Source organism: Pagrus major, chromosome 8 (genome assembly GCF_040436345.1).
Source record: "Pagrus major chromosome 8, Pma_NU_1.0".
NCBI lineage: Eukaryota > Metazoa > Chordata > Actinopteri > Spariformes > Sparidae > Pagrus > Pagrus major.
The window spans coordinates 23,039,813-23,053,672 of NC_133222.1; the positions used below are offsets into that span (position 1 = coordinate 23,039,813).

At 40.5% G+C, this 13,860-nt stretch overlaps 1 protein-coding gene across 1 annotated transcript in view; it reads right to left on the reverse strand.

The window, feature by feature from the left end:
- The window catches only part of galnt18a (UDP-N-acetyl-alpha-D-galactosamine:polypeptide N-acetylgalactosaminyltransferase 18a), a 173,507-nt gene that overhangs the window by 54,604 nt on the left and 105,043 nt on the right, over window positions 1-13,860 (reverse strand). The window contains exon 4 of the mRNA XM_073472461.1: window positions 12,863-13,049. Coding sequence (XP_073328562.1) covers window positions 12,863-13,049 — 187 coding nt within the window. The remainder of the gene's footprint in view (window positions 1-12,862; window positions 13,050-13,860) is intronic.

Here is a 13,860-nt window from a genome sequence, read left to right on the forward strand (position 1 = left end):
AAGCTGATTGAAAAATATTTTTCAGGGTCTTTAATGCTGGACATCTGCTATCGCAAACAAAGGATGCACAACAGCAACCCAAAGCCATATTTCCAATAATTAAATATTAATACCTTTCAGAAATAAGACATACTGTATATTATGTATCCTTTATGTTAACACTGAGCTGAATGACTTATGTGTTAAGTGAAAGGAGTTGATTGTAGTAATAAAGTTACCAAGTATAATCACCAACTCTGCAGCTCTTCTGAGCTTTTTAGCCTCTTTTAGCTCATTGTTTTGTGCAAACACATTGACTCTATGTTGTGCTCTCACTGTCTCATGCCTCATTTACACATTCAGATTTAAAACTTGCCTCACAGAAGCTCGTGGGTGCATTCGTGTTGAGTGTGTAATTGACAGCACAAACTCAGCTCTGACAGGACAATTATTTTCTTAACATGCCAATATGACAGTGCACAATGAAGAAATTGCTTTTGTTTATCGGATTTTATAATTAAGTTTTTATATTAAGTTATGATAGCTCATTAAATCAATTGAAGGGAAGTGGGGACTGTCAGCAACGGTGTTGTTTGAAGAAGTACTTTTGTTTAGTTGAGTTGTGTTGTTGAGCTTGCATGTTTACGTGAGCCTTTCTCAAATTCCCCTTTGAGTCTGTGAGGCATCGGCAGTATTTGCGTCTGTATATTTGAACAGATCAACTCGAGCCGTAGCTGGCAGTTGGATTCTATAAGAAAAAGCTCTGTTAAAAATAAATTTGTCAAAAATATCATTGTTGCTGTGAGTCCATTGGATGCGTAGGTTGGCAAAAGCAGGAGATATGATGGTGGTTGTGTATCTGTTTTCATGGTGATAGTTTCAGACAAAAATGCTGAGTGTTGGCTTGCTGGGTTGTTGGGTTGCTGCTAAGAGAAGAGGAGAGAGTAAGGTGCAGAGCCAGACCTTCTGGACGAGTAAACACTCAGTCGCATCAGATTTTGCTCTGATCCGGAGCAGTTTACCGACAGGAGGAGAGCTCAGAGATGACTTTTGAACTTCCTGGGATTAAAAGGTTGATTTATCTTCACCCGTGTTACCAACCTGACCAACCAATAGCAATCTGCAGGTGACCTCCATTGTTTGGTGTTTTTTCAACTGTAATGTTGACTGCTGACTGGAGCTGGAGGGGAAATGTACTTTACTTCATGAACATAACGTTAAGGGGGAAAAGGAAAGAGAGAAAACTGGAGTCTCTGGTGAGTGCTGAGTTCACACACACTCACTCTCAGTGAGTACGATTACTTGCTAGCTTACAGCTAATGCAAAATTAAGTAATCTGGCTGTTAGGGGTGAATAAACATTTGCACAAGTAATAAATACAAATGATCCCGAGGTCCAACTTAATTGAGTAAAGCCTTGCCGGTTGGTGAACACACCATGAACCCTCCACCATTGCTGATGAAAGTCTGACATGATATAGGCACAAATGCTCACTGACAAGGTGATGCGTTAAAGTTTTCTTCACGTTAATTTTAGTCTCTTTCGCCAAGAGACTAGAGACACTTTCTTTGAGTAAACTCACAGATTTCTTTGGGTTTAAACATTGTTTGGGATAATGTAAGTAAGTAAAAAAAGTATTTTTTTAATGCAGAAATCTTAAAAAAAGAAATATCTTTTCAGCTTCTTTCATCACAAAAGTTTTAACATCACAAACAAGCATACAAAAAGGCAAAAATAAAATCAAACAGTGCAAACAATGAGAAAGATCACTTAAAAATTAATAAATAAAATGAAGACAAGGCAGAAAAACAGAGGAAATAAACTGAGAAAGTACAAAGGATTTTCAGCCCATACTGGAAGCCAGTGAGTGAGTCTGCTCTCCTGACTGGATTAGGAAGGTCAATCCACCAGTGAGGAGTCAGGATGGAGCTGAATCAAGGTCTGACAGAGTGTTTGCCAGGGCTCCTCAGGGGAGGCAGAGCAGAAGTACAGAGACTGGCTGGCATGGAAAGTCCTGGAGATATCCGAGTGTACCCTGCTTAGCCTTGTAAGCCATTCCCAGGGTTTTGAATTTAATTTGAGAGAAAGCAGGGAAAGTGGTTTCTGTGTTAGAATTCACTACTGACAAGAGCGAGGTTGGCCCAAGCATGAGGAGTTGAGAGGGCAAATAGAGAGCCCCCTCTGGAACTGAACACAGCCCTTGATCAGGTAATATCGGATTCAGTGGACGTTGAAGGCAAAGACTGCGGGGGTGTGGCTGTGATGATGGCCTTGCTCGTCCGACGGCTCTGAAGATCTCAGAGGCTTGTTGGAAGCCTGGGCAGTAATCACAGGGGTGGTGCTGATTCAGAGGTGTTGCCGCAGGCGGGGGTGACCAGCGGAGAGGAGCACTTCATGTCAAAGAGATGGAGCAGGTGGTTTGACGGTGAACCACAGATAACAGCTAGACGCAAGCAGATATGCAGTTTGTTTGAGCTTAGGATCTGAGTGTTGGGTGCTTCAGAGTTACTTCATCTACCACATGAACCACGCTGATGCAGCCACTGATTTTCAGGACAGCTAAAATACTTCAGAGACTTCCTGCTTGTATAAAAATCATTTCTCAAACACGATCTTCCTAAAAGCCCTCTCTACAACATTAAATGCTACCAACTTAGCAGAATCATTTTTTTTTTAATTTCATTCACATTTTATCTAATTAGAGTTTACTCATTTAACCCTTTGAATATTAATCGATAATCTGGTTTCCCAAAGGGTTGGTTACCTTGAAGATCAAAAAAAAAAATCTATGACATTGACATTAACAATGTTTTATGTTATGCTCAAAACAGTAAAAAAAAGCAATAAATATCAAAATCACCGTATTAAAAACACTGTAGTTGCCACTAATGACCTGACTACTCACAGCCGCCAGTCATTATAGTAACACAAGCGCTCGGTTCAGGAGTTTTCAGGAGCTCAAAGTGAGAAAAGGGGAAAGATTTGAGCTCAAATTAATCCTGATTGGTCTCAGCCCTCAACACAGTCTGACAGGCGGGAATCTGATCCCACCAACAAAACTAAGATCAGACTAAACAAGTAATGAAAAAAGTACCCCAAAGTTAAACTGAGTAAAGAAACTAAACTAAACTTACTAAGCTAAACTAAGCGAAGAAAAAAAAGTGTTGAAATATTACTTAGTACTGGTTAATGTGAAAGTCACCCATACGAATAGTACTTAAGTAAGAGTCTTCAAGTATATGATCTTAAGTGTACTTAAGAACAGAAGTAGTTTTCTGGCAATTAATGTACTTACATACCAACAGCACAAGTAAAAGTACATCATACATACAGTGCATTTACATGCGTGAATGTAGGATCTGATAATCGGACAGGTCCATTATCAGATCCTATATTCGGCTTTGTTCTGCATTTTTATGATTATGGCAATCCTCATTTTCAATCGGACTGCTGATAAAATAAATTAAGTTACAGCTTTGGCTCTGATGCAGTGTGCAATCTGCAAAATAACTAGTAACGGAAGTTGTTAAATAAATGTAATGTATAGTACTTTAGTGAATGTACTTACATTACTTACATTTCACCAATGGGCTTAACACTACTTGACAATGACTTCATGCATGCTGTGGTTTTGGCTGCTTGTGGAAGATGGATATCTTTTATTGTGTTACTGTTCGCACTTTCTAACATCATATACAGTATGTGTGATCTTACTCTCATCCCTGGTAAACATGAATGTACTGTATGTTATAATGAAAAAATACAAATAAAACAAACCCTGGAATTTAGTCTTTCTAAACAGTATATTGGACGTATTTTCATGTATATGAATATGTATACTAAAACCCAGGAACGTGCTTTATAACTGGCCCTTTGTAAATTTAGAATAGAAGAGAAGAAGAGAGAGGAAAAAAAACAAAAATAAAGGAATCTCTCATGTGAAATGACTTTAGCTAAAACTAGTGCGGTCATGTCTGATCCCTGTTACTCATGCAAAAACTAAACGAGAAAATACAGTTTCAGGAACTTTATAGTATGACAAAGGTTCAGGATTTGTGACAGAATAAGTGCACATGAATCAAAATGTCAGACCTTGCTGTCTGATGAAAAAACTATTCATCTGGTTCAAAATGATACGACTGATCTAGAGGAGACATGATGGCCGACTGGTGAGAAAAAGATAAAATCTTTACATTCTTTATCTGTGGAAAATCTGCCAAAGGCAGTCGTTAAAATGCAAACTAAACTTGACTTTCCCATGAGATATAAAACACAAACGAGGCAGCGTACCTCGCCATCATTCATGTTTTATCTGTTCAGCCCCGCAGAGCTATATGATAATCACATCACAAAGCGGCAACATCAGAGAGGAGGACGGACTCTTTTATCCTGCACACTGATTGTTCGTTAGAAGGTGAACCTTGCCTCTGGCTTACTTTGCGCAGTTCTATAAACACACATCAACACGGAAATACATAAATAAATACAAACAGTGAGACCACCCAGAAACTGGCGGAAAAACTAAAACTAGGTTGCCACCCAATTAGTGTAACCTCCACATCAAAGAATCCTCGACTAGTCAAGGTAATGTTTAAAGAGTTCACACCGTGAGACGTCCAACCGAGAGCAAATCATTTTTTCTCACAGCTTAAAACTGAAGTGTGATGGGTGATCTGAACCACATGGTGGGAGGTCTCGCTAAATGTCAGAGTTGGTATCGGTAATTCAAAACTGATACAGATTTCAGGCAGAATGGACAATTGGATAAGTCATTCCAGTGTGAGGTGCCCTATTTCCTTGGTGGTTAAAATCAGAACCTAGCAGCAACTGTCCAGGTTTGATTCATCCGTGTGGTCACAACAAAGTTTCTGTCAATTTATCCTGCATTAATTGATTTTCGGACCACTCTTGTCATGCATAACAAGTAGTAAGCACAACATTGACATATAAAGTTGTTATGCTAATTAGTTGCCTACTTACTTACTTACTTATCCAGTGTTGCAACAGGGTTAGACCAACATTAGCATTTATTTAGAGACATGTCTCTGGCCACTTGAACGCAAGTCCAATGCACTCTTGTTTAAGCTTTGATTTGGTCTCCACCCACTCCTGAGTAAATACTGTAGCTCTTTATCTGCTAAATGCTCACCTGTGTTCATCAGCTAGTTGCTTATTAGCTTGGTGCTTGGCAGGTATCATACGGGAGGGACTAAGGTGACTCACTGGGCACACCCCTACTCTTCCTCTGATTGGACATACCCTTCCAGGCATCTGCTAAATGCTAATGTTTATCTAGCTATGACGCTAACTGGCACTACAAACTCAACAGGCCTGGGTGGAGAGCGACTCAGCCACAGCAAGTCACGTTTTTTGTTCCTGTAGCAGAGAAACATGCCAACATTGCTAGCACCTGCGTAGTTGGTTGCTAGCCAGCCGGCCAGTCACGCTCACAGACCCCACTATATCTAGCTGGAGCTCTCTCAGTAGGCCACTGATTGGCTTTCCCTAACCAATTGTACTTCTCATGCCCAAACCAAACTAAGGTCTAAGGTCTTGCAGTTATTATCTACACAATGGTGCTTTTCACAGCCAGGGTGCTTTTTTGGCCTTATAACAGCACCCAACAGAGCTGCTCCCCAGAACCACCTGGCCTAGTTCAACTCTCTCCCTTTCACACAAAAATGAAGTCAAAGTGATAGTTGGGGTCGTTTGATGTGGGGTTGTATGAGGTATTTATCCCTAGTCAGTGTATTACCTGCAGTAGATGACCGTCAGCTCTCCCACTATATGGAGAAGCAGCAGAAGAGGGAAGCAGAACATTGTACTGCTAAACGGTACCGTAGGCAAGACACATTTTAGCCACCTAAAAAAATATATAGCCGTTAATGTGTACATTATATTTTGAACATTTTTAGTGGTTTACATTGCCGTCATACAGCCACGTAATACAGTGCCGGGCAGGCACAGCTGCATTTGTGCATTGGAATACAGATGTTGTATTGATGAGGGAATATGGTGTCAAACGTAAAAAGCCAAAAATGTTCAAAATATAGCGTACACGGATATATCATCTTTTAGGTGTGCCTTCTTTTAGGTGGCTAAAATACGTTTTGCTTACAGTACCATTTAGCAGTACAATACTCTGCTTCCCTGTCGATGCTACATGCTGCTTCTCCACACAGAGGGAGAGCTGACGGTCATCTACTGCAGGAAATACACTGACTAGGGATAAGCACCTCATACAACCCCACATTTAAAGGTATCCGACCTATCACTTTAACATAAACAATACATTCATGATGTTAGTTTGGCAAACCTTAGCATTTAGCACAATGTCTGGACTGGCTGGGAGGTTCTTCCTGCACTTCCAAAAGCAACACCTTTAGCATCGTCTTTTCATTAAATGTGACAATCAAAGTATTTTTGAGTGCAGCGTTAATCGTCCTGCGACCTGCTGTTTTATTTGCTGCTACTGGCTGATCCTAAAAATGTCAAATATATTTTGAAAAAGAGGATTTTGCTACTATCATTTGAAGTATTGCTTGCCTCTGCGCTTGTTTGCAGTTGCTATGTCGGCTAAATGGACAAGAAGAGAATCATGAGAGATGAGACTGAAAAAGTTTTGTAGGCAACAATTTTGTTACACTATTTAGGTGTTCTCCATTTACGTAGAGATGACTAGCACTTATACTGTAGGCGGAGATGATTGAGGATTATTATGATAACAGTCAGGCTCTGAAACATAAAACACCCTATAATTACTTGTTTTTGACTCAAAATAGCCAACATTGCAGATAATTGCAATGTATGGTGGAGACAATTATGTAGATCAAGGAGTCAGCCTTTTCGTTGGTAATTATACAGTCATTTCTTAATTTCTACAAAATATCACACAGGGTGGGTGAGTTTCAGAGCAGAGGAAGGCAAACAGAGGCAGGAGGATTAAGAGGAGAGTGTTAGTGAAGGAAGACAAAAGAAAGGGAGAGAAGAAGAAAGAAAAACGAAAACAGGGGATTGAGAGGCATGTACACAATTTGTTGATTACTAAGTGTGAAATTAGACGTGTTACAGCGAATGGTAATAACACTGGCACAAACACAACATCAACTTGTCACAGCAATGTAGCCCCAAGACCAAGACCATAAAAATGTTGCAAATGTGTGCGTGTGTTTGAAGAGAGGGTAGAAAGTAGAGGGGGAAAAAAGTGTTTATCTCCAGCTGAGCTCTTTTGTATCTCTGCCAAGAATGAATTCATTAGTCATAGACCAATACCCCCTCTGTGGCAATATGTGGGAGGTTTATGTGGTGGGTTTGTGTGTGTGTGTGTGTGTGTGTGTGTGTGTGTGTGTGTGTGTGTGTGTGTGTGTGTGTGTGTGTGTGGAGAGAGAGAATGAGAGAGAAACAGAGGAAGATGGGTTGGAGTGTGTGGAGGAGTAGGGGGGTTAAGAACCTTGTAAGTGTCTCTTGCCTAATCTGGAAAACAGCAGCAATGAAGGTTATTTTCGAACCAACTTAATGCAGTGTGTGTGTGTGCGTGTGTGTGTGTGTGTGTGTGTGAGAGAGAGATTTTTCAAGCTGTCAAAAATGATTAACAGGTGCAGAGCAGAGCTGTTGTATCGGAGTGTTTTTAAAGAAGGGACCCTGAAGTGATGAAGTGTCTGCAGCTCAGAGAGACTGACATAAAACGTGTGTTTAAAAGCAAACAGCAGTTGATTTGTGTCAGAGGAGAAGTTATCATAATGTGTTATGACCCTCAGTCTCATCGCCGTGACAGATTTAACGTTACCGGCTATGCTAATGAGCTCTGCAATTAGCTACTGCTCCCACTACATACAGTACTTAGCGGAATGATTAGGAAACATTAATACTGGGTGTCAACGCACTTGTCTTGACAAGTATGGTAGAAATGACACATGATTGGTATTAATATGGAGGTGAGGATTGAGAGCTACAAAATGACTTAACATTCCCTCATTAAAATGCAAGTGAATGCAACAAGAAACGCCAAACTAATTATCTCAATCTCCTGTAAAGAGGAAATATGTAGTCCAAATATGAAAGCGCTGGTCTAAGCTGGCTTATGCATGGTGGAAGGATGTGAAAGATAAAATAGTAACCTTTGCTAAATATAAACTTCAGGTTACCTGCAATATTCTTCCACCTTAAAACAATCCAATAGTTTGGAAACATGCTTAATTGCCATCAAACCCTGAGTCAGAGAAAAGGAATAATATCAAGTATATATCTCTTTGTGTAAGTTCAAGCCGAAGTTAGCTACCATTAACGCAAGACTAACACCTGTCTTAGCCACGATGTGATCACCTGAGCAGATCGCAGCTGTTCTAGACAACGCTCATGCTTCCACTGGCTGCTCCTCGGAGAATACGCACCGAGTCATTTTTGACGGAAGCAGACCGCAGCCACGTCAAACTAAACAGAGCTGTCAAGTAGCCAGACAGCGGAATGGCTAAGTGCATCCAGTACTGATCTTCTGCACAACAAATGGAAATATTGATAATGATCAAATGCCAAGTCTTGGCAAGTCAACAACATCAGACAGGCATGACGCTCCGCTTCTGAAATGCCGCCAGTGGGATTTGAATATTTGAAAGAAACAACAGTGGCACACATGCCAGGTAACAGAGATGTGCCTGGTGGCATCAAGGGGTATGGACTTAGGCATGAAGGGGCTTTGTCGTACATACCGTAGAGCTCCTATGTGTGTATAGGCTATGGGGTTATGCCATAGGCCAAAATGTAGCTGAAGTGCTCCCCCTCTGAAATGTTAATACAAAGTCAGGGCTGCGACGTCGACAGAGATCCGATATGAGATTCCACTGCAAGAACTGGGAATTGCTGCTTGTGTTCTCTACATGTTTCTGATGCCAATCTAGATTGATGAGAGTGAAAACAACATCACCAACAAAATTTTGGTGAGCCATAGTTGTATCCCTCATTGAAACAATTTAACTCCAGAACTGTTCTGCTTTCTTGTGGCTATTTTACATTAGAATGACGGCACACATGGACATGTACAAGTTGTAGTCAGTGTGTGTGAGAAACTTGCACTAAATTAAGACATATGCACTTTTTACCAGCCACGACAGCATTGGCTGGTATTGTTTTCAGCTTGTGATTTTGTGTGACTGTGCGTGTGCCATCATGGCAAAATGTGTTCCTGGAGACACCGTTTGGAGCGGGAACCACAGAAGAGGTTATGAGTTTGGCCAGGTGTTTATCTGTCAGTGCATTAGTTGAGATCAAAATGAAGTTTTCAAAGTTCGAAAATAGGCATGGTCTGAGCAAAGGGGCCAAAAGCAGTAGTACTTTACGGCCCTGGTCCACATGTTGATGGAGTCATAAAACTACAGGTGTGTATTTGAGCTCAAAGGTTGAATTCGAAGATGGATTTGGTCTGACCCATGAGTACTGAGTACTCATATAACAATGAAGTAATGACTTTTGAGTAGTCATTGGTCTGAACTTGAACATGTTGACCGGCGATGTGACTGGTGTGGTGTGCAAACCTGTCTCAGTCTGAGAAAAAGAAGGAGAAGGTGAAAACTGGCATAAACATAAACATAGACATCTCAGTGAGTCCAGGATTGATTAAGCTACACGAGTCACAGTGTGTTGTCCCTGTTGCAGCACTCCACAGAAGATTGGACTGTCCACCGTAATTTTGAACAGCCATTACTCTTCAGAGTACAGCGAAACAGTAAATTCATCAAAGATAAGAGCAGCCTGTTCGACACAACATCCATTCTGATGAAAGAAACTGTTCTGGTTATTATTTTTGTTATTATGGATGTTGCTGTGTAGCATGATGTGCATGTTGTTATGTTGTGAATTATTATTTTAGCGACTGATGCCACAAACAAAGTGAAAACCCTTTAGATAATAGTTGATTTTTAAGTGACAATGAATGGTTATGATTCATGATTTATGATTATGAATGATTATATTGTAATCAAGTTATTATGGTGTTTTTCTCTCTGCTTCATTTTCTGAATGACACACCTGAGCCTGCTCCAAGGCAAAGTAGCTGAAGAGCCCATGGAGCAGAATAACAGCAGATGAGACCTGGACGTATTGTGCAAACCTGCTCAATGAACTGTTAAACCACTCTGTTCTTATTTATAATTCCTAACACGTGAGAAATATTTGCAATGAATAACAATACTGCAATGACTTCACTATACTTGATCCAGATACGCTTGCTAATTCTCTCCTAATAACCAGACAGCTAACAAATTGTGCAGGAAACACACAAAAAAGACTATTTGATCTATAATGTCAACTTAAATGAGCACAAGACTTGAAAACAAAACAAAGTCAGGCTTAATATGGCTTGAGGTCAAGATAAAAGATATTTGGGTTCTCATTTCTAGCAGCAGTATAAATATCCCTTGTCAATTAACATTTGTTAAATGTTGTTAAAGTGGCTAAATGTATGTCCAGAATCTCAGTTTAATGAACATCTATCACACTTGGATCTGGAGTGTTTTTCTGAGGCAGATTGTTGCCCAAAGGTAAACAGTCAAAGAGAACAACCACAAGACTGCAGGTTTAATTAGGCCTTCCTGGACCACAACAACCTCAACTACTTAACAAATACCTAAACCACCCGACTTCTCTTTTGCACAACAGGAAGTCAGGAATTAAATCACTGCATCGCCAGGCTCTCACATAATCAACTTACTCTGTGACCCAAAATACTAATAAATATATCACAGCTGCGTCTGTGGCTCTCCGGAGCTGAGCGTGTGCACCTGTCTGAACAGTGAATATACAGGAAAATGGGTTACAGCTTCATCACTTCTCAATAGTGCTCAAAAGACTGGGAGAATTGAATGATCCCTTCATGAACCAGCTTATAAATAGACTGTTTTGTGCCATTCACTGTTCAAATTCTGCACTATTGTTCTGCCTGATGAACTGATGTGTCCTGAGGAAAAATAAATGTCCACACAGAGAAATGATGCCTCTTTTCTGATTTAATCAGCAACCTTTCAAACAAAGTGGCTGCTGAATAAATGCTAATGTTCAATATCTCATTTTTGTATTCTGTTTTTCTTTGGCCCAGCGTTTACAGCAGCAGGCTCTATCATTACAGCAGCGACAAGACTGGGAGGAAAGGACACCTGCAGCAGTGCACAACTTCCAACGCTCTGTAGTGTGGAGATGTGGTTTACTTGGTTCAAAAGGGCACACACACACCTCTAGAGTATTAACATTACCATCAGCTGAAGAAGAAAAAGAAGAGGGGTGGGGAGTATTCTTTTTAATGTTAGGGCAGTCAATATTAGGGGTATAACGATACATCGATCCGGAAATGCAAGGTGAAAACATCGATTCGTATCGCCGCCATCGTGAAGATACGCCTTTATTTTTGAAATTCTCTGTCACCGTTTCCGTCCATGCGCAGATTGTTTTCCATTTAAATGTTGAACCATTGATAAAACAATATTTCCACTGAAGAGTTCAGTAATAAAATTGTCAAATCATATTTTAGCTGCTTTTTCTGAGTTGATATAAATGTAACTGTGTTAAATGGGCATATGATATCATCTCACATCGATCACAGGCCCCTGTATCGAATCCAATCAAAATCGTATAGTGGCAGATTGTGTGATATCAGCAAATATCTTATCGTTGTCCAAAGAATCAATTTAATACCGTATCGTGATGAAATTTGCGATTTACACCCCTAGTCAATATTCTATATTTCTGACATTGTCAATGAATCACATGTAAAAAACAAAACCAACATATAACTCTAACTACTCTCTGATTTTCCTACCTTGAAATCAATACCAGTGTCCGTAGGATTGCGCAGGTGGGTGTATGTATGTGTGACTTAGTCAAGCAAACTACAGTGTGTCCTTGGTAATAAAGGGGCACGTCATCGTCAAGGGTGTGAACCATTAATGCATTTTTTATTAGTTTTTGGACAACAGCAAAGTTTATGGCACAGAGGAAAAGAGTTGGGGTCTTGGATTGGACCTCTTAAGTCCTTCTACAAACTAACCCTAAAAACTCCATGCATTTCCATCTGCAGGGTACTGGAGAAATACACTTTCCTTAGTTTGAGAATTTTGGATTATTTATAACTTGTGCCTGGTTTATAACATTTGAAATGGTTTGACCTCTCCTCCACTACATGATTTTATGTACGCTCACTCAGCAGATTTTATGAGATCCTTCCAGAATATCCTCAACACCAGCTCATACCATATCACTCTCCACAGCAGCTGCAGCTATGAATCAATAAAAAAACATCCTGCCCGACAATGTGAGGAGGCTGCACTTCTATCAGCGCTTTCAAACCCAACTTCAAAAATTCTGTTAAAGCTGCTCAGCTCTGCAAAAAGCATACATTTGTGATGTACTTCTGTCTGTAGTTTTGTACTGTGTGTTTTATATTTTCTTTTTTGTATAACCTGAGGTGTTATTTTTACTCTGTACTGTTTGTTACTTTGCTATTACTCCGCTTGTAGCTGCAAAGGGACTGCATGTTTGCTTGAAGCTAAAATCAGTCCGTTCACCCTGATGCCGTCTGACAAAATACACAGAAGTATCCACTGCCGTACCACCAGACTACAGAATAGCTTCTTTCTTTATTATTTATCAATTATTCTGTATAGTTTTGGGGGGGTGTCTGTGTGTCTGTAGTTTAGGGAATTAGAAACAGACATTTGATTATACAAGCATAATGACAAAATAATCTTAAATCAAATATTGACATTTATGCTTGATGTACACAGTCCCTTTAAATAAATTAATAAAAGAAAGAAAGGTTTCTGGTTGTGTAGACTTGTCGTCTTTCTGTAGACAGTGCTGTAGTCACAGTACACAGTATGAAGTGAAGCCAGCTGCTCACCATCCGGTGTTGAACTCCACATGTGCATCGAACAGAGCGACGACGGGAGCGGTCGCGGCCCTCCATCCGCTCACTCTGGACCTGATCAGTCCTTCCTGCTTGTCATGGCGGACTACCTTGACGAAGCCCGGGCCGTGCTGGGCGTTGGTCTCGTCCACAAAGCTCTGCAGGTGCTCTTTCAGCTCCACTGGAAGGAGAATGACACACAAACAAACACGAACACAAGTGGATGTTAATGCAAACTTGCTGAAGCCTGTAACAGCATCGATCTTATCGACGAAGCAGAAAGTCCCTCAGTTCAACAGCACTGAGGAAATGTGCTCTGATTGCGTGTGTGCTCAATTTAGCATTATTGACATCAAAAACCCCATTCAAAGTTGCTGATTTAGAGCGAGAATAAACCATCTTTCTAATAACATTTTACTGACACATTTCATTTCAGTTTGGACGCTCATTAAGGCATTATCCATATGTTGCAGCAATAATACTGTACATATTCACATTTCTTGAATCCCTCGGCAGACCCTGGGACACAGAACAATTAAGTAAGCATGAGCCCAAACTGAATGGACAAAAATGCTGAATTTACATAAATCAGAAATGCTACTGTAGATGGAGGCTGAGCAGCAGGGAGCAGTGTAGCAGCAAGGGTGTAGTGCTGACCAGACTCTACAGGAATGGGCTGAACAAGGAGGTACAGCTGTGCAAAGTCTAGATGTAGGATACACTTTATGGCCAAAAGTACGTGTACTTCTCTGATGATTTTATCAGCCTGCCCTCAAACACACAACCATTTGGGTCGACTGTGACAGGAGCTTATTATATTAACATATATTTAAGTTTCTTGTTCGGCGGCAGCCTCTAGTGGCCATATTAATTATTAAGGCAGCAAAGGAGGAAGTCAAAGTAGTATAAAAGGTGAGAAAGCCCACAGAAAGAGGGGATCAGAAGAACCAAGCACAGGGCTTTCACCCAGCAGGCCGCTGTTCACGTCTATT